General features: G+C 44.8%; 1 protein-coding gene across 1 annotated transcript in view; it reads right to left on the minus strand.

Annotated features, from left to right (window-relative positions):
* RFX8 (regulatory factor X8) overlaps positions 1-27,506 on the minus strand; it is a 534,555-nt gene that overhangs the window by 146,758 nt on the left and 360,291 nt on the right. The window contains exons 8-9 of the mRNA XM_069203480.1: positions 5,355-5,449; positions 3,847-3,961 (exon numbers count right to left, since the gene is read on the minus strand). Coding sequence (XP_069059581.1) covers positions 3,847-3,961; positions 5,355-5,449 — 210 coding nt within the window. The remainder of the gene's footprint in view (positions 1-3,846; positions 3,962-5,354; positions 5,450-27,506) is intronic.

A 27,506-nucleotide genomic window follows, 5' to 3' on the forward strand; every position in this document is an offset into this window, starting at 1 on the left:
TGCTTTGACAGAGTGCAAACTGATTGCCAACAGAAATCCCATTTCTAACAATATCAAATGCTAATAAAATATATTTAAAAAAATAGAATTATAGGGAAACAATATTTTTGTCATCAGTGTTTTTTTTAAACGATATTTCTGTGTCATGATATTTCTGTGATTGTTATTATGTCAGTGATCTGTCATCCTTATCTAAGGGCCTTACTACGAGGCTGGTGGTCAAAAGACAGCCAGCCTCGCGGTGGCAGTTGGACCGCTGCAACTGTGGCGGTCCGACCACCACATTACGAGGTTGGCGGGCAGACCCGCTAACCTACCGCCACCCACACCAGGATCTCTGATCCTCACAGCCTGAACCAGCGCCGCACTGCTGATTACAACCTTGTTCTCTGCCAGCTTTTTCATGGTGGTACCCCTGTCAGTACATGGATATGAAATAGGTGTTGGAGATCTCCTACCCCACAAAGTAAGAATTTGTTATTTATCCTTACTCTCCAGAATTGTGGTGCTACATACTTCTGTGAGAGAGGTTGGGTTAGAAACTGGTATAGTTCCCTAAGAGTGTTGTGGGAGGCTGGCTGAAAGGTTGGACTCCGCAGTTGCAGATGCTTCCTCATGCATGTACTTCTTTCTATGTATTCTTTGAAATGAAGACTATGTTATGTACTGGAATTTTGGTAGAACCTAGATTCTTCTGGGTTTTCTTGCTGTGCAGGCCGTCGCTCCTTGATTTTGGATCCTCCCCTTTTTAACTACCTTCCTCCCTAAATAGAAATGGCACCCAGAAGGAGTATCTGTCTGGCATAAATGCACCCTCCTTGTTTTTAACTACTAGCTGCACTCCTAGGTATATACCACCAAATCTGCTACACTAAGATTTATAGTGCTGGTTCCTACAAGAAGAACCAGGCTCTTCTCCATCACATAACCTCCCCATACTCTAGAGTGACAAGAGTTAAGGCCTGGTCGCCAGGCATGCATCCACAGAGGAAGGAGGGCTGATTTAATATTCTGATACCACAAGGCCCTGAAGAAGAGGCAAATAGGACAGTGCAGTGAAATGGCTGATTAAGCCTCTGCTGTGGAGCCCAGATGTGGAGATTGCCTTGCCCCGGTGTGGAGAGGGTATATGAAGAGCTCTATGTGGTGTAGTCCCACAAGAGTGTTCTGCTCTTAGGTCGTGTGCATTAACTCAACTAGTCATGGAAAAGAAAACAAGTTACTTATCTGTAACTACAGTTATCCAGTATTGGTATCTCTTATAAATTCACATGCTTGAATCATCCCCGTTGTCGAAGTGGGAGTCCCACGGTACATGAAAAGCAATAATCAACAAACATTTTTTTTTCCCTATAGGCTATAATGGTAACCAAAATCACTCATATAGCCTATCTAAGTCCTTTTTTTAAAAGGACCCAAACCAGGCTGATGGCCAATCCGGCACCAGCACCCTCTAGAACACTCTCCAGAGAGGCTCTTTCCCTCAGATTTTCTAGCACAAGATTGAAGACCATGACCTGAGAAGGAAATGCGAGCGTCTAAGGGGAGGAGGGTGGGTCGCATGTGAACTTATGAAAGATACCAATACTGGATAACTGTAGTGACAGGTAAGTAACTTGTTTTCTTATCCAGTATTGGATCTTTCATAAATTCACATGCTTGAATCTGAATAGACAGCAGTACTCTTTAGTAAACGCCATGCCCACCGTGGATAGTGGGTGCGAGCATTGAAATCTTCTAAAACAAATTACCAAATAACATGCTTATAAATCTTGTATTATGAATATAAAGAAATACACATATATATGAATATAAATATAGACATATATATATATATCAGAATCTGAAATGATATTGCATAGCAAGTATATATATATATATATATATATATATATATATATATATATATATATATATATTATATATATATATATATATATATATATATATATATATATATATATATATTGTTGCATATAGAATTGTCTCTACATAATAAAGGAAAGATCTCACCTTAGTGAAAGAGATGACGTAAGACAGCCTGTCCAACTAGAGAGTCAGTTCTTTGTGACGACTCCAAACAGTAGTGCTGCGTAAAGGAGTGGGTAGTCTTCCACGTCGCAGCCTGACATATTTGATCCAGAGCAATACCCTGGAACAGAGCAGCCAGTGTGGAGGCTGCTCTCGTGGAGTGCTCTCTCGGGCGCTTAGTCAACGGTTTTCCTGCTTTTGTGTGGCAAAACTGAATTGTGGATGCAATCCACCGAGCTATGGTGGACCGGAAACAAGCATCCTGGGACCGGTTTCAGGGTTTCACCCTTCATCAGCCAGGCTAGCTTGAATCCAGTGGCATAGTGAGCCCAGGACCCACGTCTGGGCATACCCGGCGCACTTATGGTGGCAAAAGCAAAGCAAAACACAAATGATGGACGGAATGCGGAACCAATCAAACATTCACCCCCAGTCACAGATCTGGGTTTAATCCATCGTTCTTTTGCTCACCATGCCACCCCAGTTTAGACCCAGCCATATGCAAATCAGTCTTGCCCAGACGTGGGTCCCTTGCTCATTGAGCCACTGGATTCAATCTAGCTTGGATGATAAAGGGGTCGGGCTGGACTGTTCCCATGGGTCGTCGACGGTGGTTTAATAGAAGTAATAGGAGCCTTTACCACGGACGTCAACGTAGTAGTCGCCGACGGTAAATGTGAACACCGTCGTCACTGTCGTCGACGGTGGTGTCGTCGTCGACTTGATTTTGATAGATACCTTTCTAGAGGTAGAAGGCTCAGACGAAGGAGAACGATGAGACGACTCCTTTTTTCAGCGAGGAGAGGATGGCTCAGATGAAATTGAGCCCTGTAAGCCTTTTGCACCTTCCTTATGATGCATTTTTTGCCGCTTTCTGGATCTTTCAGCCTGACCCAGGTCCTCAGATTTGGACCTTTTATGTGGCCTTTCTAACTCACTCTCCTCATCTGAAGTACAGGATTTTGCCTGTAACCATGTTAAGTGTCTACCCTCACGGTCCCTGAGGGTTTTTGTAGAGAAAGTACGGCATATCTTTCAGTCTTTCACCTGGTGTTCTGGATACAGGCAGTATAAGCAGTCTTTATGTGGATCATCCACATGGAGCTTTTTCTTTCCACAGGTCTTAAAAGGGCGGAAAAGGCCTTTTCTAGAAGAATCTGACATCCTCCAGAGGTCTTTTGAGAGAAAATCTTATGAAGAAGTAGAAAAAACTGAGCAGAGCTCAGGGAGACTCCCTTCACACAACGTGCGGTAGAAAATCTGAGGGAAAGAGCCACTCTGGAGAGTGTTCTAGAGGGTGCTGGTGACTGATTGGCCAGCAGCCAGGTTTGGGTCCTTTTCACAAAAGGACTTAGATAGGCTATATGAGTGATTTAGGTTACCATTATAGCCTATAGGGAAAAAAATGTGTTTGTTGATTATTGCTTTTCATGTACCGTAGGACTCCCACTTCGAGACGGGGATGATTCAAGCATGTGAATTTATGAAAGATCCAATACTGGATAACGCCGTCTTCTACAGTTTTGAGAAGTATTTTGCAGTCGTTCCAATGTGTGGCAGAGCACCTAATTCTTGAAAACAGAAGACCCCATGTCATATGACTATGTGTATGTCTGAGAACATGCATTCCCAACCTTCTTGCACATGTTATCCAACCGCAGCAAACAAGCACCTGATTGGGAAACCACATAATATCAATGCAGGAGTATAACACATTAAACATAAGTACTTCCTTAAGCCCTTTTGACTATACAATATCAATTATTCCTATAAACCTAAAAAACAAGGGTCTGTGAACGCCCATCAGTCACTCACCAAAGCTGTCCGCGTGGAAAAGTGTCATGGCTTTGCTGACCGAGGTTAGCAGGAAATTCCATCTCAGCTGGAAACTGGCAGCCAATTTCTTAAAATCATCTTTATTCTTGCTCGGCTGTTCCAGAACATTATTTTGAAAAAAACACATTGCGAGCTGTAAGTAAACGTTCCAATCTAAGTAAGATAAATTGACTGATTAGCTTTAAAGAACGTAAGTACATTTATTCCAAGAACAGATGTAAATTGCTGCTGAAATACATAACACGGTTTTTTCTATATAAAACTTTCTGGGTTGCATTCTTAGTTCTCCAGGTTTTAATCACAATCTTTCCCATATGTTTACAACACACCATACTTTTGAAAAAAGGAGGGAAATTAGTTTCTGTTAGTTCTTTAAAAAATCTAGCTTCTGCCCTTTGACCGTGCTTAATAAATAGATTGGAGGAGGCTAACTCAGAGAGCGCCACCTACAGGCAGAAAGACTCCGTGCTGTGACATTTGCGGTACCCATCTGCCCGTTTACGCCACCCTGTCCTAAATCTTTGTGTAGCGAGCGAGTGATCTAGCTTGTTAAAGAGACAAGATAGCGTGGAAACTATTGTGAAGATAATGTACAGAGAACTGGCCAAATGTACAAAGGGTAGCATTAGTGTTTCATATTATGTTTGTATTTTAGGGTTTTTTAATCAAAACTTGCTCCGCTCTACCTCCGTGAAAGAATCTGGCTACTGAATAGGTACCCCAAAACTACACAAGTGCAATTTTTGCTTTACAGATCACATCAAAACCTGACGAATTAGGTTATGTTAGTCAAGCCAAGATGGCTGACTACAGAAAGCAAAATACCCCTTGGTGCATCCTGCCACAGACACTTCGGTGGGTGTCTTTAAGAGCTGGACGTCCATTGGTACAGCGTCTATTTCCACCAGCAAAGCAGCATGATCTCTCTGTACATGGACATTTTTGTTTAATAAACAGAGTGGACTGTGGGATGCAAACTCAGTCTTGAAGGCTATTTACGGCTACATGGTTGAGTTCCTTGAAGGTGGCCCACATCAGGCCTGGTAACACTGGGACTTTCCCAGTTTGATATTATGAACTCAAGATGTTTAATTCCATGTTAATAAGTTAGCATCATTCTGGGTGCCTTTACATGTGCAATTCAGTACTTGGGCAGTCAAAATGGGAGTCTGTTACTCTTAGTATAACTCTATGAGGGCACTACTGATTGGTGGCCACAATTTGCAGAAATTAATAAGATGATGCAGAGTAGGAGATAAAGGTGACAGTGGCAAATGGAGATTACTTTGTCAATCAGTCCAGAAAGGGTAATGCCAGTGAACAGGACGATGCCAACCAAGGAACTTTTTATACTGAAAAACACAAACTGGGATATCCTGCACAGCAGAGTTAATACTGTGCCTACCAGTTTAGCCCCATCAAGTCACAGTTTCCCAAGCTATTGGCGTTTTCGAAAATTCATCGAATACATGTTTCTAATGTCCTACCTGGAATACAAAAGACTGAAGAAGTGATGAAACACAGTTCAGGAACGCTCTGAGATCTGATGAGGTGCCAAGTAAGGAGATCAGACTGTTCAAACCTGGAAAATGAAAATGGAGATAAAATGCTGCAACCATATATACATTTCTGTCTTTCTGTGTAAGTTAGAAAGCAGACATCAAGTCACAAAGTGAATACACTCTTTCTCATACCTGTTTTCTCATAAAGATTGGAAAGTCATTATCCAATTCGTATCTTGAAAGGGTTGATAGAGCATGCACAGTCCTCCCATAGGCTCCTTGAAACCATTGCTAGGCACGCACAAACCTACGCCTGTATAAATGCATTTTGCTGTCACTATTTATCCAACTGATTTGGAGCCTGCCAATTGGCATCAGCATACCAGCATTGAGGTAGGCCAAAGGTAACCTGAAGAAGGCTACACCTTAAAATTGATTGGTAAGTTGTGTTTCTCTTTTATAACCGTTTCTCGCAATCTTCTTTTATAGATTGTAATAAAACGATGTTTCATAGACAGGTGGTAAAAAACCTTAGTATGTGTGCAAAAAGCAGGGGAAGTAGCCCAGGCACCTACTCTTCAGATCTGTCATGGCAAAATACTGTGTGGGTAAAATCTACGAATAATCGTTCTGCGGGCATATCAGGACCAAAGCTAGGAAACGGTACCCAAAGGAATAGCCTCCTCAGAGGAAGCCACCTCAGGTTTGTCTTCACAGCACTCTGCCACTTGGGTGGGAGATTTTTGCAAACATTTGCTTTTAGTAAACCCTTAGCTGCCTTTGAGGATAAAAGAAAGAAGAACGTGAAGCTGATTGCTCCTGCATCCAGTTGTACAGTGTACTTCTATCACTAGAGCCATCTTCAAAACCTAGTTCTAAAAACTGAAGTTCTGGAGTCCCTTTACCACTTGCGACCCCTGGTTCCTGCCTATAACATGTGCCAGGATACAGGGATGATTTCTGAAAGTTTTCACTTGAGTGTTGGCAGATTTCCAGGAAATGACACAAAGTAACGGTTCCCCACTTCAAGGAACTTCACTTGATGCTAGTACGGCAGCTGCAGTTAGAGCAACACAGAATTAGCTTATTCACCTAAGGGCAAATCTGTTAAGGTAAACATAAGTACACACAGAGATGTAGGTTTAAGTTTTTCATTTAAAGTACATCACATGTAATAATCCCACCAGGAGCAGTCTGACATCAACTTAGCCCTGGACTTTATGAGCTCTTTCATCTGGCTGGTAGAATCCACTCAACACCAGCATTCTTCAATAACTCACAGAAACCATAGACACAAACAGCACACACTAGATGCACAGAGTACAAGATAGGACAAAACACACCTCTATTTTTCCGACAAGAACAAGCAGACCTCCACCACAACCACACACACTCAAAACAAACCACAGTGCAAAGCATGCGGCTACACACAGCCTGCCATGACTTAAACATATTATGGAAAATAAAGACCAGGCACACAACAGCAACACAATGTAGCTCAAGTAAGCAACAGCGACCACACAGCCTGTCTACTACTTACACACATTATGGAGTGATGCATGTGACCCATAGCCTACTCATGAATTAAACATAGCCCATACCAATGATGCACATTGGAGCGCCTGCTCTAGTCCAGGAGCCTGTAAATGACCACGCTACACATAGGTCTGTAACAGACGTCTATATTCCTCAGGATACGATCATACACTGCACTGCACTCTGATGACATTGTAACCATTAATAACCACACCTTAACACCTCCAAGCAAGTTACATAATTCCTCTATTGAGTTTGCTTAGAACCACAAGGGTCCTAGTGCACAGTCCCAAGAATAAATGACAGTTACATTATATTTCTTCAAAAAGTCATTGAGTTGCTTGCACTAGTCAGCCAAATCGCGTGGTATGAGCTAGTTGAGATGCACTATGGTTGTGCACAGAGGAAACCAGTTCTGATGCTTGATCCGGACTGGTAGGCAGGGCCGCCTCATTCATAATTGTAGGAGCTGACGAACATTGAGGTAGGTGCTTAAAATGTGACAAGTCCTGCGTGATGGACTGCCTTAGATTATGGGCCATCACCATGTGTCCTTAGCAGGTCACCATCCTCAGAGGATCAACAGTGAACAAGGTGTCTGTTTTCCTCTTTCCTTTCTATTTGATCAGGACCCAGTCACCTTTATCAAAGACTGTTTCCTGAGCTAGTCGGCATATGTTTTCATTTTGAACATTTGAGAACAGCCTGTGGCACATACCTTATTGGCATTCAAAGGTAGGTCCACTGTGGCAGTTTGATTCTGATGGCTCTCCCAAATATCACGGTGGCAGGACTTTCACCAGTTGTAGAGTGAGGAGTTGAACGAAAAGCATGCAGGGCTTAATACAGAGCCTGTTTTAGCTCAATTTCATCCATTGATGCTCGCTGAATGACCCTTTTAAGGGTACCCATAAATCGCTCCACAACAGCATTGTCTTGGGGCCGCAGAGGTGTACTCTTTTTGATCCTTGACACTTAGAGCCTCATTATGAGTTTGGCGGTCACACTGCCATGGTAGCAGCTGCCAAAAGACCACCATGTTGGTGGTCACACAGACCGTCAACCAACCACAGACTGTATTACAGCTCACAAATCACAATGGCAGTTCTTCCATGGTGGCCTTCCAATGGTGGTGTGAACCACTGAGGTCGGTGGGTCCCACAGTAATACACAACATCACATTGGATGGATTTAAAATCCACACAGCTGACACACATTCACACACCCGACAAACCAACAAACTTCACTATAAAACATATCCATCACACACCACAATCATTTGCATCTGCAGTGCCACACACAGAAGCCAGAGCCCAAAATCAAAGACACAGTACCATAGATTAGGCACCCCTCCAACTATCACATAGCACTTATCCCACACCTGCACAACACACCCACCACACTTAATAGCACCACCACACATCATTTCTAACTGTCAACCCCTCCACACAGCACCTGCACCCCGTCATCCTTTTTGTGTTGTGTACCACCACCATATCACCACAAAAACATCCCAGTTTCACAGATGATGAGTTAAGAGTGATGGTGGATGAAATTATCAGAGTAGAGCCACACTTATTTGGAGCCCAGGTCCAGCAGACTACAATTGTGAAACAGAAATGTGGCAAAGGATAGTCAACAGGGTGAATTCTGTAGGCAGTTAACCGCGCACAAGGGAGGACATAAGGAAGAGATGGAATGACCTTAGGGGGAAGGTGCATTTGATGTCCTTCAGACACCAGCTGATGGTCCACAATACTGGCGGTGGTCCCCCACCTCCTCCCCCACAGTTTGCATCATGGGAGGTGAAGGTCTTGGCCATTCTGCATCCTGAGGGATTGACAGGAATACCAGGGGGAGTGGAGTCGGGTAAGTCACAACAGCAATATTGTCAACAAAATGTATTGTCATGCATGCTCTCTGATCACCTTTTGCCACCTTCACTGTCACAACACTCGCCACCCCTGTGTCCAAATATTGGTATACCCCTGTCTGGCATCTCACATGTAAAGTTAACTCACCTGGGGGCACAGCATTTGTGGATGGTGTGGGTAGTACAGGAACTAACAGCACTACAACTCCCAGCAGGCACTCTTCTACCATTACTAAAACCTAAACAGGAAATAGCCTTGCATGTAAACAAAGCAATGCAGTGTACTCACCTGAATAGTTCACAATTGTATAGTCAGTGGGAATGACAGCAATACTATGGACAACTGCTAGTACAATACCACTAACACACAGCTACAACTGTGTCCTCTACTAATCTGTCACCTCTACCTCCCTTCACCTATAGAACTGTACTCACCATGGGGTTTAACAATTTTATAGTCTGTTTTCATAGGACAGCTATTGACAGGAATACTAAGGACAGCGGCCACTGGTGTACTCCTTACACACTGCCAAACTGTGTCCTCTGCTACTCTGTCCCTTCTACCTCCCTTCACCTACAGGACTGTATTCACCTAGGGGAATTACAGTTGTGTAGTATGTTGGCATATGACAGCTATTGAAAGGAATGCTAAGGACAGCTGCCACTTGTGCACTCCTTACACACAGTTACAACTGTTTGCTCTGCTACTCTGTCCCTTCTACCTCCCATCACCTATAGAACTGTACTCACCTATGGGGATAACAATTGTATAGTCTGCTGGCATAGGACAGCTATTGACAGGAATGCTGACGACAGCTACCACTGGTGTACTTCTTACACACAGCTACAACTGAGTTCTCTACTACTCTGGCCCTTCTACCTCCCATCACCTATAGGACTCCACTCACCTAGGGGGATAACAATTGCATAGTCTGTTGGCACAGCACAGCTATTGACAAAAATGCTATGGACATCTGCCACTGGTATACTCCACTGACGTAGGGGGAGGGATGGGGGGTCTCACATATATGCAGTGTGCTGTACTTGGTGTAACCTGCCACATTTAGCCAGGTAGAATGGCTATTCCAAATCTGATGGCCAGGTCAGTGTCCACATGACATTGTGCAGCTGTCTGTTAACTCAACAATGGCGTTTTGCTAACTTGGATGTACCCTGAAACAAATAGGCTGTTATTACGACCCTGGCAGTCATGAGACTGCCAGGGCCGCGGTGGCAGTCGGACTGCCTCCAATGCGGTGGTCCGGCCTCCACATTTTGACTGTGGCGAAAGCGCCACAGTCTGACCGCCACACGCCAGGTTGCCGCAGGTCGACAGCCTGGTGGTGTTGGCGGTCTTAATCTGCCAGGGCAGCGCTGCCCTGGGGATTATGACCCCTGTACCCACCAGCCTTTGCATGGCGGCTCCCCCTCCATGCAAAGGCTGGCAGAGATTGGGTACTGGGGACTCCATGGGGCCACCTGCACTGCCTATGCACTTGGCATGGGCAGTGCAGGGGCCCCCCAGGGACACCCCCATCGCGATTAAAAGTGCAACAGGTGCTGTCGCACCCAACGCACTAAAACATTGCCACTGGCTCGATTGTGAGCTGGAGTCAATGTTGTGGTGAGGTTCCTGCTGGGCCAGTGGGTGGAAACAGCGTTTCCACCCGCTGACCCAGCGGGAAAGTCTTATTAGGGCCAGCGGGCAGAAGACCAGACTGTCAGTCTTCAATCCTAAAGAGTTTGGCTGGCGGCCTCTGCCGCCCACCAAACTCTTAATGAGGCCCATAATGCTCCACTGCTGCCAAGATATGAGTCTATGAACAGATATCCAACTGGCAAGATACTCAGACATCCTGTACCAAGATAACTTGAAAAAGAAATGTCAGTACCCCAAATGCCAGGTCTATATTATTGAAAGCAGGTGTCACTGTCACATAAGGGGATCAAGCAAAGCCAACCTGTATATGTCCCAAAGCATATCTACCTGCAATTATTGGTGCTGCATGTCACAATACAACCTGTAACTGTCTGTTTCTAATCTTCAACAGGTCTACCTGCAGTGGGACCATGGAAAGCACTCCTGAGATTGCCGCTTCCGCCCTGGATGAAGCCCTCAGTAAGGAGAGCACTCCTGGATGTGTGGACGTTGAGGACGGCTTTGGCTCATCTGCGGAACCTGGTCAGACGACAACTGTCAGCCTCAGCCTGCCAACATCGGCTCCTCCCAGCCCTGTTGCATCTACATCCCAGGAAACCTGTCGCCCCCAAACCTGTGTCCCAAGGACAGTAACAACCATCATGTGCCCCCGGGTCCAGGTACTGGAGTCACAACTCGAAACCCTGACAATGTTGGACCTCGCACCAGTGGCAGTGGGCAAACTGTGCTAAGGGTGTAGACACATGTGGGTAGGGTGCATGGGAGGGATGGTGTGGGCCAGCGGCAGGAGGCTGCTAGGGATAGTTCACCATCTCCCAAGTCTTGGGAGCCTACCAACAATCCCAAGGCGAAATGGACCAGGTACTTTCCATGCTGGGGGAGAAGGAGAAGCTGCAGAGGGACAGCCACCAGGAAGTCATGCAACAGTGGGAGGCCCACAATGGCTACATAGTCTCCCTAACAGGGGTGCTGAAAGACATCAAAACCACCCCCAGCAGGGAACGTCAATAACACCAGACCCCTTCCATTTGTCAAGTTACACCAGCCCTTCACCATCTGGGGCAGCCAGTGGAATGGAGGCCCTGCCAAGGGAAGGACCTGCCTCAAACACCCCTGCCCCTGTAGCTGAAGCATGGACATCCACCCAAACAAGCAGGAGGTGCAGATGGCAAGACAACAACCACTGCCAGGAAATAACCTCTAACTGATAGATTGTCTTTGTGTGCTTTAGATGCACCCTCGACTTTACTACAGCCCCTTTCCAATTTTTCAGGATAGTAGGACACTGGACTTTGGACTTCAAATGTTGTGGTAGCTTCTCTAATGATAACATCCACCATGACTGATCCCTTCACTGTTTGAACATCATTTTATTTCCTCACATTCATCCTAATCGCCTGTGCACATGAAAATAAGCACAACTAATACACTATCTATGTATTATAGTCAGATTTTCATCAATGTGAGTTGTTGAATGTGAAATTTATTTCATGCTCATGTTTAACTCAGAAGAAGGAAACGTGAGGAGGGACATGTCTTGGGTAGTGCCATGCAGAGGATCGCTACCAACACAGTGACACAAGTGGACAGCCACCAAACTCTTTTTTATTATACCGTGCAGCACCTAGGCTGCCCAAATGTCAGGCCTGTCATAGTCAAGTATGTCCTAACATTTTTTGCTTCTGCCTAGGTGTGAGTAAGTAACATCCCACTGACCACTGAAGTAAGGGGCATGTCAGACTGTGTTCCTCCGCATAGGCTAACATATTGGTGGAAATTGTCATCAGCTTGACCCTTATCACGTACCAATACCATGCCTACCACTTCAACATACCCAATAATATAGACAGAGGACAGTACAACAGTCCATAGTCAGAGAACCTTCCACTTACAATGCTCAGGATTCTGTAGGCATGCTACTCACCTATGTCAGTGTTGACACACATGCACTGTGGTCTGCAATGAGGGAACACAATGACAGCTACATATAAGTCAGACAGGATCATTGTCAACACGATGTGGAGGTTGAGGGAATGGATTGCACAGGATGACGTGTAAAAGGCACATGATCACACACAACACCAGCGGACCTACATACCATGACAAACAGGTCCATTGTGTTGCACAGATTTCTGCCGTGTAAAAGGCACATGATCACACACGACAACAGCGGACCTACATACCATGACAACCAGGTCCATTGTGTTGCACAGATTTCTGCCGTCCCACTGTCCTGGCAGCCTGGGCATGGGACTCATACACCCCAAAAAATGTAACACAGTAGCTGGATCAATCCATGTCCACTTCACTTGTCAGACCAACTAAATCTACCTGCCATTGACACAATTCATAAATATCCACATGAGGATGGCATTGTGAAGAGACCTGGAAAGAAAAAGTGATAAACAAGGAGTTTAGGCAGGTAAAGGCTTACATGAGATAGACAATTGTGTTCCAAATATTGTTGTTTCTTTGATTGTGCATTTTGACTGCCCCAAATGAAGGAGATCCTCACAACAGTCACAACTCCAAGTCCAAACTTGCCGAAAAACCTGAGCTGTATACTGCATAGCATCAAATATCCTGTTTGGTGGTCGCACAGAGACACTTCTCTACCAATCCTGACTCCTACAGTACCCCAAGGAGTCAGTGAAATCACAGAACATCACATACTTACATTCAGGTGAAGTACTAATTGATGAGATCTTCCCACATGTCTCCACCTTCATCCTCATCCTCACTTGGCATTTCTGCATTCTCACCTGGTGGAACTGCTAGCTCCCCCTCATCTGGGATGTATGGTTCTGTTGCCTCAGGGCAAGGTTGTGGAGCATGCAGCTGGCCACAATGATTTGATACACTTTAGCAGGGGAGGGCTCCACCTGATTTATCGATGCTGCAGAATCTTGCCTTCAGGAGCCCAAAAGCCTGCTCCATGACACGCTGTGTCCTTCCATGGGTGTCGCTGAAGCGGACTTCCCCTGGCGTGGTTGAGGTCGTCATTGGTGTCAACAACCAGGGACGGTTTTGGTAAGCAGAGTCCCCTGTAAGGAATTGTGACATGTGTGCAAACATGAGCCCAGGGCATCATCACATTTGACAGTAGACATAGCATACAAACACACATGACATATGTAATGTACCAACCAGCCAGGCTCTCTTTCATACTGTTGTGTCATCAGCTGTGAGATAGCGCTATTACGCATAATGAAAGAATCATGGACTGAACCTGGATACCGTGCACATACTTGGGAAATGTAGAGGTCTGCAAACTACTTGGACATTTAGGGAGTGGAAGTTCTTCCTGTTCAGATAGACCTGTTCATTGGCATGTGGGGGAACCAAGGCTACATGTGTCCCCCAAAGGCTCCCACTACATGTGGGATGTGTGCCAAACCACAGAACTCTGCCTTCACATGGGCAAAATCCTTACGTTGTGGAAATCGGATGTAGCTGTCCAGGTTTTTCAACATTGCAGAGAGTACATCTTTCAAGACCAAACTGAAAATAGGCTGGGACATCCCTGTAGTTAGGGCCACTGTATGTATTTTGGAAGGAGCGTGTGACCAGAAAGTGCAGCACTGACATGACTTGAACAATGGGGTTAAATTACATGTCTATTCTTCGTGGTCTGCAAGTCTGCTAGTGTACGGTACACAGGAGGTTGTCTGAGCCTTCTCATTCCAGGGTAACTATGTAAGAAAAAATACGAAGGTATGTCAATCACTCATTGTGTCCCTTGTAAATTACATTACATATGTCACATAAAAATTGTGACATGGCATTTGATACAGTGAAACCATGATACACAGCACATACGAATGGTAAAAATGGCACAGTAGTTACATGTCATCCCCTTTCCTCAAATACAAAATGTAGATATAAACTAATACGTCAGCGAGACTATGTGATGCTAACATCAGACAATGCCACTGATTAAATGACCAAAAACAAGATTGCTTATGGCTGAGAGGGTGGTGACTGTACCACCAATGGTTTGTTGAAATTAGCAGAACAACATGACAACATGATCCCTCAATCAGGACAAATATACATCTCGAGACAATGCGAGCAGTAACGATTATGCCATGGAAATGTTTCCACATTGTGACGCATCAAAAATGACCTTTTCTGACCATTGAAAGGCTTTGTAATGGCAACTGCCTGACCTAATTTACTGAACAATAGGAAACGACCGCTGGCGGAAGTCGTCATAGAGGAAGGCGGATGCTACTGCGGCGGACAGTGCCTGTGGATAACATTGCTGCCCGTGGTGGTCTTTGACCAATGGCAGTGTCCGCCGCCTGTGACCGTTGAGTATGTGGCAGATGTGACTGCCATCTCCTGTATAATCTCTCACTTGACTCTTGACACTGCTGTCAGCAAGGCCTTCATGACCTGAGCTGCTGTGTACTGCATCTGGGAGCAATCTTGCCACATCCCACAGGTGATAGGGCCCCTGCCTTCTCACCAGAAGAGCTGGAAAAGCTTGTGGAGGAGGTCCTACGCCTGTATGAACAGCTGTATATTGCACCAGAGGAGCAGGTAAGAGCAACATGTGCACATATGCTTCTGTAGCTCTACTAATCTTTTCCTTAGTTAGCCTAGGATTATGGGTAAACTTTTAGAATGTGTCCTTAAAGCCCTGTAGGAGCTATCAGTGTGCTTAAATGGTTGAGTTCCTGGGCATGTACCTAGGTGAAGTGACAGGTTTAGAGTCCTACAACATTGTGGAGAGTGTTCCCTGAGCCACCTTGTGATTCCTGCACATGGTTAACTGAGGTGACATGACAGCTATCACCAGGTAAATCCTATCATTAGATGTGCTTGATGTGTGGTCATATGTGGTAACATGACAGCCAGATGTTTTGATGCATGTTGTTTGCCAGTTTGACCCCATACGTGTGCCCTTTCTGAATCTGCACATATATCTGTGGCCACATCTGGCCTTGTAGAGTTGTACTAAAGCCAGCTAATGACACTCTATGGCCCTAAGCTTTGCACCAGGACAGCCATTGGCAACTGGCTGTGGAATACATGTAGTATTGTGATGCACCAAACTTTTCGGGACATGGTATTATGTGTTGATTTGTGAGGTCTGCCTGCAGAGAAAGTTGCATTTTCAATGGCCACTTTCTGGAAATATTGCCATCTGGGCTGTTACTGAATAGCTTTTGCACTGTCTGTAGCCACACCCTGTATTCATAGACAGCATGTGAAGGTTGATAATCATGCCTCACTGCTAAGGTTCCTCGACTTGAGACTATGCCCAGTGATTACTATTGTCATTGCATTGGGGGCATGGTCGAGAGTTGTGACAGGTGTGCTCAGATCAACTCTTGAACATTTGTCTTACATGTCCTTGACAGGTCCTGTGATCACACTGCCCTGTTGGCTCCTTAATCCAGCTCTGATGCATATTGTGCATGCTCTTAATCATTTGGGCATTGAATATCTGCAAATAGTGTGGTGTGCACTGAAGTTCCCTGTTATATGAAACTGTGTTTTGGACATGATGTGGTACATGTCCAATTCAAGGCCAGGTGTATCTTACTTTGACATAGTTTTTGTATGCGCACGTGTTTTGGAAGTATGTTTATAATTTTTTGGACTGACACAAAAACCGCCACTCCCTGAAGTAGCATATGGGTGGATGTCTATCTGCGTAGGTGCACACAGGGAAAGTCTTCCTTCTTTGTGTGCCTCCCTTGTATGTTGTCCTAGCAATATGGGCCTGTATGTAGGCCGGCTGTGACCTGTGGGGACCATATGCAGCTTGTGATCATCAGAGGTAGTGGATGTTTGTGTCAATGTTTGTTATATGATGTACCTGTCACTTGCCATTTGGTGTGATATGTTGCATTGTGTTCCTGGTCAATGTCATGTGGATTGCTCATGTCACACAAAACACACTGCTTTACTAACTGGTCAGTGCAGGGGCTGAGCTGGTGGTTGTGATGGGTACCCTAATGGGGAGTGTTTGCACTAATGGTCCCCTATCCAATGACTGCTATTTGGCGGGGGACAGGATGTTCAAGACAGGTTGTTATTGGCTTGTTGGACTGATTTGTAGTTAACTGATTTTCTATCCTGTCTTTTGCAACCATGCAGGCCAACGCCCATCAGAAGAAGGGGATTTGGCGAGCCATCGCCAAGAAGGTGCAGACCCTGGGGTTCCACAGCTGGCGGAGCGCCCATTGTCGGAAGAGGTGGGAGGACCTGAGACACTGGGTCCTGAAAGATTGCAGAGGCCCAGCTGGGGCTGTCCTCCTAACGAGGATGGGGTGCCCATTGGACCACGACCCACCTAATGGCCCGTATTTAGGCGGTGGCCTACCCAGAGTTTGATGGGCGTTTGAGGACAGCACAGCAGCCACAAGGGAGTAAGTACAGACCTGACTCATGTTTGACCCTTTATCAGGTGATTGAGTGAGGGACAGAATGTTAGCTCTGACAATGTGGGAAGTGTCATGTGTCACAGATCTTCTGTGCTCACATTGGTGTACACGGTTCATGTATTGCCAACAGGTGTGCACATTTATTTGGGTTTGGGACCTGGTACTCAACTATGGGGACCCTTCAGTCCTATAGCACAGAGTGGAGCACATATGACTGTGTTTTGTGTTTCAGTAATCTGCTTTTAATACCCTGGTAGGTGTTAGTTCCCATCAACAGATCACTCCTCCGTAATGTCACAGTAGAAAGGTGGGTTGGTTGTTGGTCTCAGTCCTCTACTATGTTTCAGTGTGGATGTCTATGCGTGATTTTAATTCAGACAGGGACAAGTCATTGTATATTGGTTTCTGGTGTGGCACAGCATTCTGTGATGCATGGGTGTCCATCATATGTGACATGACTTACATAGCTAACATTTTGACACCTGTTGCAGGGTAATTCCCCTTGGTAAGTGAGGAATGTACTTTGCCATGTGTGATATAGCATCAGAGTTGACAAAATGCATGTTTGGTACTTGTGCGCATGTGCTACAATTCCACTGGGCACATATGTATGTATCAGATGTAAGCATGTGATAGCCATGCTGATGTCCTAATAGCAGAAAGTTATCACATTTTTGTCAATGGGATACTTTTGTAGGAATGATACATAGACAATCGTTGTCCACTCACAACTATGGCCCAGACAGTACTGTGTCAACATCTTGTGTATTCTGACATCAAAATCCATGCTTCACTGTTTGTATTTTGCACGTATACCTGCTGAGGCTATGAAGGATTTGGCACATGAGGCCAGGGTGTTTAGCCACTTCATGTTTGAAGATAAACTTATTTGGTGCTGATGTGGTAGCTCCTATACATCTGTATGTAGGTTGGGAAGTGTGACCTGACTGTTGGGTTGCATCACTTATGCTTTGCCTCTGGGTTTCCTCCACAGACAGATGCCATGCTTGCCATGTCTGATATGTGGGTAGTGATGTTGCTTCTCATTCTGCAACAAAATGATTTACTCATGTTAGTGATTGCAAGGTCTGTCTCCCTCCTTCCTGCACAGTACAGTAGTCTATTTGATACATACGCAAAAACAAATGTGTGTGGGACATTGGTGTGAGCTTACATGGTCCTTACATGACTATTATTGTTTGTATTCTGGAGACATTTATCCTAGATATTTTCGACCTGAGTCCATTGTTACTTCTTGCTACATCACAACTGGGGCATGTGTGTGTAACATGTGTCCTACCTCCTTGACTAACATTTGTCAGGTGTTACATGTTAATATGTCATATGATGGTATGTGTCCATATTGGTATGATTGATTCAATGTCACTTGACGAAGGTATGCCGTGTTTGTAGTAGGGTTGCCTGCCTTTACTTGGCAACATATGTTACTGCCTGATACATGGCATCAGGGTAAGGGATTTGTGAGGTAAGCATTGGGTCAGTGTATTTGCTAAGGTACATTAAAATGGGAATCCATTGCTTGTCTACTGCTTAACTATGTTGTGCAGATTATGGCACCTGTATTGGGTGGAATAGTCACCTAGTCATGTTATGGTTAGTGTGGTTGCTCAACTTAATTCCTGCTATTGTAGTTTTCAGATAGCTTGCTTAGCTGGTGTGCTACATTTGTAAATTTGAGAAACATGCATTGTATTGTGTTGTTACATGAAGTTGGCACCTTGCTGACACTTCCTGCGGAGGGTCAGTTGAAATGATGGTATATAATTTCTTTCTGATTTGTGATATCATGTGTATGCTATGACCCAACTTCACTACCTATATTCGGCATAAGCACCGGCAGGCAAAGGAGACAGGGCACAGCTGAGTGAGGATACTTCTGGCCACGGGATTTCCAGACATGACACCACAGACACCGAGGGACCCAGTGACCCATAGGGCTAGGGGAGTGCCACGAGGGAAAATAGATCTGCAATATCATTTTCAGAGTCCTCCTCCAGTGGCCACTCCCTAGTGGCGACGGACCCAATAGGGACCCCTCCAGTACCATCTCTGTCTGCCACCCCCTGTTCTATCACCGCCCTCCCTGTAGCTCCCCAACAAGTTAGACATTAGCGCTCACCCAAGAGGGTAGGTGTCTCCTTTGCTGCAGGCCTCTCTGCCCCAGCTCGATAGCCCTGCTGCCCTCAGTGAGGGGGCTACTGACCTCCTGAGAAGCATCTCTGTGGGTCAGTTCACCATCGTGAACGCCATCCAGGGACTGGCACCCCAGGTCCGACAAAGCAATGCTTTCCTGGAGGGCATTCACTGTGCATTGGCTGGCCTACAGAGATATTTTCAGGCTCTGGCTTCCACACTGATGGCAGCCAGTGACCCCTTGTCTACCGTTTCCCCTCTACCTTCCTCTCCCAGGCAAAATCCCCCCTTCCCCGACCCAGCCAAAGCACACAACCAGAGTGGCATGCATCCACCTCAACAGACAAGGGAAACACACACAAACATAAGCATCATAAGACACACCACAGGCATGCACACAAGCAACATCCACCTGCAGACACAGCAACAGTCACAACTTTGCCCTGACACCCCCAGCATCACAGACACTACACCTGGCACACCTACAGACACCTCACCAACATTCGATGATCCAGCCACCACACCTATCTTACCCCCAGACACCACTGCAGCAGACCCTCAGACATCCACCCATCACCACACCTGCGGACACAACAACCACTGACACCCCTACATGCAGCACATCCACCATACCTGCAGTCACTAACCCAACAGACAGCCACCCACCCACCACGGTATCCCTCAGCACCTCCACCTCACCTCAGCACAAAAAAAAATCACCCTCACTCACCCACCCAACAGACACCCACCACACATAAGCACACCTCCCACAAACACGCACCTTAGACATTCATACCTAAATGTCAAACAACCACTCCCTCACCCTCTACACCCAGTCCCCTTCTGATGACCATAATCATGTGCCAACAAAGTGTTCCTTTGTAACCGTGACTTTTTCCATACTCGCCCTCCCGTGACATCCCCAAAAGAGCTGTTCCCTTTCCCTAGGCCATCCCTTCCCCCTCCAAGGCCTCCCCTACCCCACCATCTGTACCCATGCCCCTCCCCTGCCAAGAAGTAGTCCAACCTTCCCAAGATGGTTCCACCACTCACAAACCAAAAGAAAAAACCCACCCCTCCCAAGCCTAAAAGCGCCACCCCTCCCCCACCACCCTCAATTTTCCCTGAGGTGCCTGCCTGCCCTCTTGATGCCCCTACCTATGGAGGTTGAATGGCAGTCAGGAGTTAAGTTGGGGCACCATATTGTGCCTTTGGTGCAAAAAGGAATTTTAGACTGGCCTATGGCCTTGGACTTTCATATTTTTTGCACTTTTTCATAATTAAAGCCAATCAGTTGTTGATTTTTTGGTTACATCTTTGTCCTGCATTTCCTTTACTGAGTTTCTGTTGTTCCTGGGTGACTTTGGTTGTGTGCAAGTATGTGTGTGCTGCTTGCTGCTTCATGTTTTATTTTAGCAGTACGTGAATTTGTGTGCAGTGCTGTTATCCCCAACGGTAGGGCGTGTTATGTATGAAAGGTATGTGTATGTAGCTGAAATGTTGGTGTCATGGTATTGTGTTGTGTTTGTAGTGTTATGTATTTGTTGTAGAATTGTGCAAAGTGGTCCTGTATGGTGTATGCCTTGTCCCATAATGTGGCTATTGTTGTACATGTTGTGTGTGTTCTGAACTTTTGTCAGTGCAGGCATGGAGTGTGTTGAGTTGTGTAAGTTTGCTTTGCTTTTGTGTGCATGTGACTATTTAGGTGTGTGGCCCTCAGAGCTTGCTGTTGTCTTGTATGGTGTCTGGAGTGGTGTATGCTTTGTAGCCTTGCCCTTCTCCCATATGTGTGACTGTACAATTACATTTGTGTTGGTATTGCTTGTCCATGAGATCTAAATGGGGCCTGTTCGCGTGGGTATGTTTTTGTGGGCCTTGTTCAACATGAGATGTGTTCCAGTACGGCCTCCTTCCATGTATTGGTTTGCTGCTCCCATCGCTGCTGTGCTGGGCTTGTTGTGATGTGTCGCTTTGTGTGTTTTGACTGTTTGTGTCTGCGTGTATTGTGCATGGCATACTAGGTGTGATGTGCTGTGTGTGTGTGATGTGCGTGTCGATTGCTGGGTTGTTTGATGGTGGTGTTGTGTGTGTTCCATTACACATGAATGTACATGTGTGTTGTATGTGTGTCCAGCCCTTAGCCAGTGTTGGGTGTGAGTGTGTGTAATGTATTTGTATTTGTGCAGTTGTTGTGTTGTTGTTACGAGTTTGTATGTTGTGTGGGGTTCTGTGACCCTGGACCTGTGCTGTGTTGCTGTGTGTATATGTATGGTATTGACGTGTGGTATTGACATGTGGTGTGTGTGTGCTGGCTGAAGTGTACGTGATGTGTATATGAGTGTCCTTGATGCAGTGTGTGAGTGTGTGTCACTATGCTGTTACGTGTAGAAGCAGCACTTCGCACCCCCTCCCTATGGTATGTTTTGTAACTGTACAAATTACTACATTTTACAAAAAAACAGGTGAGTGTATATACTTACAGTTGTTGTTGCCCTTGTCGGCGATGATTTTGTTGTCTTTCGGCGAGCAGGAGCAGCAGGAAGGCGTCTAGTTGTGGTTCTATGGCATCTCCAGAAGTATATGGTTTCCTGGAGGTGAGTGTCTCCCTTTGTTGTTTCTGTTTCCGCTTCCTGGTGCGTGGTGGTTAGTCCATGGCAGTCACATTGGCGATGTGCAACCTTCTAATAGGTCTGGCAGAAACATGGTCTCCACCAGACTGTTTGTGCCTCCAGTCAACGGCCGCAGTCTGTGCTGGCTGACGGTGCTGGCGGACCACTGGCAGTCTTCTGTGTGCACCTCATCGATGACTACCATGAGATGATTTCTGTTCTCTAAGGGCCAAGGAAATCAACTGCAACTCCATCCCAAACCAGTGCAGGAAGGTCAGACGCTGTCAATGGATGTTGCGTCACTTTCAGGAAAGGCAGTTGCAAAGATGTCACTCTTTTAGCTCCGGCTCAACTTGTCTTAGCACAGGCACCACACTTGGGCCCTCATTACAACCCTGGCGGTAAATTGCGCTTACCGCCGTGCTGACGGCCGCTAACATACTGTGACCGCGGCGGTATTCCATTACGGGTATTATGAACCACACTGAAAAATCCACCACTAAACAGACACACACACAAGTCCGCCACACCAAAGGTAAGTGATAAACTGATGATAGCAAAACCCACACCGTCACTCCAACAGGAATACACCCACAGTATCACGAACCATGAATCACTGCAGTGGTCTTACAACCGCGGTAAACCACTGGCGGTACACACCGCCGCACTCAAAATACACACACATTTACAAAACTACACCACATTGGCTAATTCAAAATACACACACCTGACACACATACACACACCACACCCTCACCACTATAAAATACACACCCACATTGCCCACAACCCTTTCAATGAAAAAATTCGAACAAGCAGAGAGAGAAAAGCAAAGACCACACCTTCACCCGGAGGCACAGAACATCATCACACATACACCATCCACGCACATCACTGTCACAGTGTCCTTTCCTCGGGATCTGCATGTTGCTGAACAAAAGGTCCACCTTCCGGCGTCACCAACTCAGAAAGCTATTATAGCACAGAGTTATGATGAAGCCAGTCGGGGGAAGGGAATTAGGGTAGGGAACAGCAGGTAGAGAGATCTGAAAAGAAAAGGTTAGAACAGATATGCATTTACTCATTCATAGAAATGTAACTCATCAATAGACTCTTGACTAAATGTGTCTCCGAGATATCAGATGGAGACCCCTTTTGAAATGAGGGCAAAGCCCCTTCTTTGAAGCATGGAACAAGAATAAACTATGACCTCAGAAACAAGAGATGGCAAGAGCTTTGGACTATGATAACACTCAGAATATCAATCCTGTAACATCTCTGCATTCACAACATAAACCTTTGATCATGACCTAGAAAATCTCAAATAATTAAATATGCTTTTCACACCTTAAGCTTTTCAAAGAACAATGAAAACTATGATTTGCTTATCTCCAAAATACTTTCACATTCACAACTATAAAGACCAAAATGTTTTTACTCATTGAACTTGAAGCGCTTTACTTATAATACCAGGAAGCGCTTTTACTTGTCTTGCCTTAAACCGCTATGTTCATTATACTGAGGGGGTGCTTTTACTCAAGTGGCCTGAATCACTTTGATTGTTGTGCCAAGAACCTTTTACTCCTGTGAATTGAATCGCTTGATTGTCGTGCCAAGAGCGCTTTACACCTGTGGACTGAAGCGCTTGAATTGCCGTGCCAAGAGCGCTTTACATCTGTGAACTGAAGCGCTTGAATTGTCGTGCCAAGAGCGCTTTACATCTGTGAACTGAAGCGCTTGAATTGCCGTGCCAAGAGCGCTTTACATCTGTGAACTGAAGCGCTTGAATTGTCGTGCCAAGAGCGCTTTACATCTGTGAACTGAAGCGCTTGAATTGTCGTGCCAAGCGCGCTTTACATCTGTGAACTGAAGCGCTTGAATTGCCGTGCCAAGAGCGCTTTACATCTGTGAACTGAAGCGCTTGAATTGTCGTGCCAAGCGCGCTTTACATCTGTGAACTGAAGCGCTTGAATTGCTGTACAAAGAGTGCTTTTCATCTGTGCTCTGAAATGCCTTTGATCGTTGCGCCAAGGCCGCTGTACTCTGGAAACTGAAAACAATTTGCTTGTTGTGCTAAGGGGCGCTTTACCTTTGGAAGTTACAACTTCCTCCAAAATTGGATTCATCAAGGCCTCACCGCTACGAGTACGACCTACTCGTTTTTTAATGCATCATGGAAACAAGGATACTTCGGTTGGATGTCACTCTGCCATTCAGGAACTCTGCTCTTCTTCAGAGAAACCCCCACGAGGTCTGACTGCATAGAAGCCTTCAAAATAGTGAGCAAAATGCTTGGGTGGGCTGGGCTTTATAGGCCTGCCACACCACAAGATGGCTGCTGCCTCTAAAAACATGGGAATTGTAGTCCTTTCATGTAATAGTACTGATAAGGGCATCTTGTCCACCAATGTCCTGAACCTGCAGCTCTAGAGCTTTGCCACAGGGCAGACGACGCTGATGGCCACCTTTGAACAAGAGGGGATGACAAGTGGTGCGCATAAAGAGCCGCAGAGTCGCGCATCAGAGTTTCGGGCGAGAACTGGACCGCGCATGGCCTTATTCCTGACATCACACCCCTCTCCCAAGCATGGTCCAGGGCCTGGTTTATCAGGATGGAGGAGGTGAAATTGTCGCACCAAATGTGGTGTATGAGCATGTATTGCAGGTTCCCAAGAGTTATTTTCCGGTCCTTATCCTTTCCAGGACACCAAGTACCAAAGGGAAGTCCCCCTATATTTAGAGTCTAGAAGAGATCGCACCTATTACTCCTAATGACCTTGGACTAATAGAGGAGCAGGTTGTGTGACGCTTGAGTGCGAAGCAGGTTTAAGAAGCGAAGTGTGAAACACCGGATGAATTTCCAAAGATGATGGTAATTTTAGCTTATATGTTACTGGGTTACTTGTCGTATTACTTCATAGGGCCCTATGAATTTTGGATGAAACATATTTTTATTTTTTAATACAAAGTTTTTTGTGGATAACCAAACTCTATCTTTGATTGTATACTGAGGACCAGGCTGGTGTTTTTTGTCATATTGCATTTTATATTTTTTCTTTGCTTGATGAAGATTTGTTTGTAATTGTCCATGTATCTTTTTCATGTGTGTTAGCATGTCCATGACTCCTGGAGTGGTTTGAGTAGAGGCAGGTAACGTAACTGGCAAAATGTGCGGATGACGCCCATATAAACCATAGAAAGGAGTTAAGTTTATTGAAGAGTGGTGAGAGTTATTATAAGCTAGTTCTGCAAGCCACAAAAGATCCAGCCAGGTTGTAGGAGACTTTGTTGCATAACATCGTAAATATTGTTTCAGAGTTTGGTTTAGTCTCTCTGTTTGACCATCCATTTGTGGATGATAACTAGTAGATAAAGTGGAATCAATTTGTAGAGCCTTGCACCATTGTTGCCAAAAACGCGCAGAAAACTGTGTCCCGCTATCAGAGAGGATAACTCATGGAAGTCCGTGAAGACAAACTATATTTTTTAAGATGATAGTCGCTAAGGTGTCGGAAGTTGGGAGCCCTTTACAGGCAATGAAATGAGCATACTTGGTAAGACTGTCTACTACCACTAGAATGGTTGTAAATTGTTTTATTTGAGGAAGACTAGTAATAAAATCCATAGAGATATGTTTCCATGGATGATTGGGAACGGATAGAGGTATCAGTAGAACTTTGGGCTTTCTATGTTCGCTTTTGCATCTTGCACATACTTCACATGATTATAGCATTTGCTTAAGGTCGTGAACGAATGTAGGCCACCAAAAATACCTTTTCATGAGTTCTATTGTTTTTTAAGGACCTGGGTGACCTGCCAGAGGATGCCTGTGTAACCAATGAAAAGCTGTCTCTCTTAACTCCTCAGTAGGCAGGAATACTCGAGATTCATGTAGAGGTAAGCCTTGTTGAATAGACCTCTTGGTGTCTTGTTGTAAACACTCTTGTCACTTAGTGATGTGAAAATGATTACGAATGAGATAAAAAAAATTCTCGGCAGCTACTAAACACAACACTTTTGAAGGCGTTATAATAGGCATGGGTTTTTGTTCAGTATGTGTGATTAGAGAATCTTGTCTAGATAATGCATCGGCCTTACGATTATCTATTCCTGGTCTAAAAGTCACTATGAAATCAAATTCCTCAAAGAATAGCATCCAACTTAGTTGTCTGGGAGTTAGTAGTCTGGCAGAACTCATAAATTGTAAATTTCTATGATCAGAATATACAGTTATAGTGTGTTTCGCTCCCAACAGATAATGTCTCCATTCTTTAAAAGCATTACGAATTGCTAGTAACTCTTTTTCTGCTAGGGTGTAATTCTGTTCTGCTTCATTCTATTTTCTTGACGCACATGCTATGGGGTGCAATTGTCCAGTTTCTCGATGACGCTGAGACAGGATGGCCCCAATGGCAACATCAGATGCATCAGTTTCCACAATTAATGGTTCTTCCACATTAGGGTGAGGTAGAATGGGTGCAGTAGTAAAAGCCTTTTTAAAATCTTGAAATGCTTTCTCTGTCTCTTGGGACCAGTTGAAGACAGCCTTTTTTCTTAGCAATTTGGTGATGGGTGCCACCTTTTGAGAGAAGTGATGGATGAAGCGTCGATACAAAATTCGCCAAACCCAAAAAACATTGAATATCACGTACTGATTTTGGTGTGGGCCATACTGACACAGCTTGAATTTTTCTTTCAGTCATTGGCATGCCGTCAGGTGTTGAAATGACTCCTAGAAATTCAACTTCTTTGGTATGGAATTCGCATTTACTTAGCTTACAAAACAAATTATGTTTTTGTAGAGTTTTTAATACTTTTTTAACATGTTCTTCATGTATATCTTCAGAGTTTGAATAAATCAAAATATCATCAATATAAACAATGACAAAGATGTCTAGATATTCTCTCAGAACATCATTTAGAAAATATTGAAAGGCTGCTGGGGCATTACACAGACCAAACGGCATCACTAGATACTCAAAGAGGCCATAACGAGTCTTAAAAGCCGTTTTCCACTCATCTCCCTCTCAAATTCGAACTAGGTGATAAGCACCTCGTAAGTCAAGTTTAGTATAAATGACGGCGGATTTTACCTGGTCTAACAAGACTGGTATGAGAGGTAGTGGATATTTATTTTTAACTGTGATCTTATTTATCGCTCTAAAGTCAATACATGGCCTCAAATCGCCATTTGCTTTAGGTATGAAAAACTGTTGAGAAGCCGCTGGAGATCGTGATGGCCGAATTAGCTCGTTGACTAAACATTGATCAAGGTATTCTCATGGGACTTGATTTTCTTTCTCTCATAGTGCATAGATCCTACAATTTGGTATATTGGCGCCAGGTACAAGGTCAATCTGACAATCGTTCGGCCTGTGAGGTGGTAATGAGCTTGCTTTCTTTTCACTGAAAACATCAGTATATTCTGAATACTGTGATGGTAAATCAATTTCCTTCTCAACTGCAGTAGCTATGGAGTGTTGAAGATTTCCTTCTTTGTTTCGTCTTGATTGAAAACATTTCTTTTCACAAGAAGAAGAAGAAAAACGCAAAACCTGGTTGCGCCAGTCTGTGCATAGATTATGCAACATTAACCACGGCATTCCTAAAATAAAACCATATTGAGGTGCTTGGATTATATCAAACCGAATTATCTCACAGTGGTTCTGATTCTCATCATTTTTGCAAATCATTTGTATTCATGAGGTTGTTTAGTAACGGGGCCTCCTGCCAACTCACTTCCATCAACTGCAGACACAACTTTTGGAACCCTTTTCTTGACACTGGGTATATGCAGTTTGTTGGTCCACAAAATTTCCTGTTGCCCCTGAATCAATTAGAACTTGTACATTGTGTCTTTTTCCCTGCACAGTCATTTGTACTAAGATTAGGAAATGTTTGACATAA

The sequence above is a fragment of the Pleurodeles waltl genome, chromosome 8 (assembly GCF_031143425.1).
Source record: "Pleurodeles waltl isolate 20211129_DDA chromosome 8, aPleWal1.hap1.20221129, whole genome shotgun sequence".
Taxonomy (NCBI): domain Eukaryota; kingdom Metazoa; phylum Chordata; class Amphibia; order Caudata; family Salamandridae; genus Pleurodeles; species Pleurodeles waltl.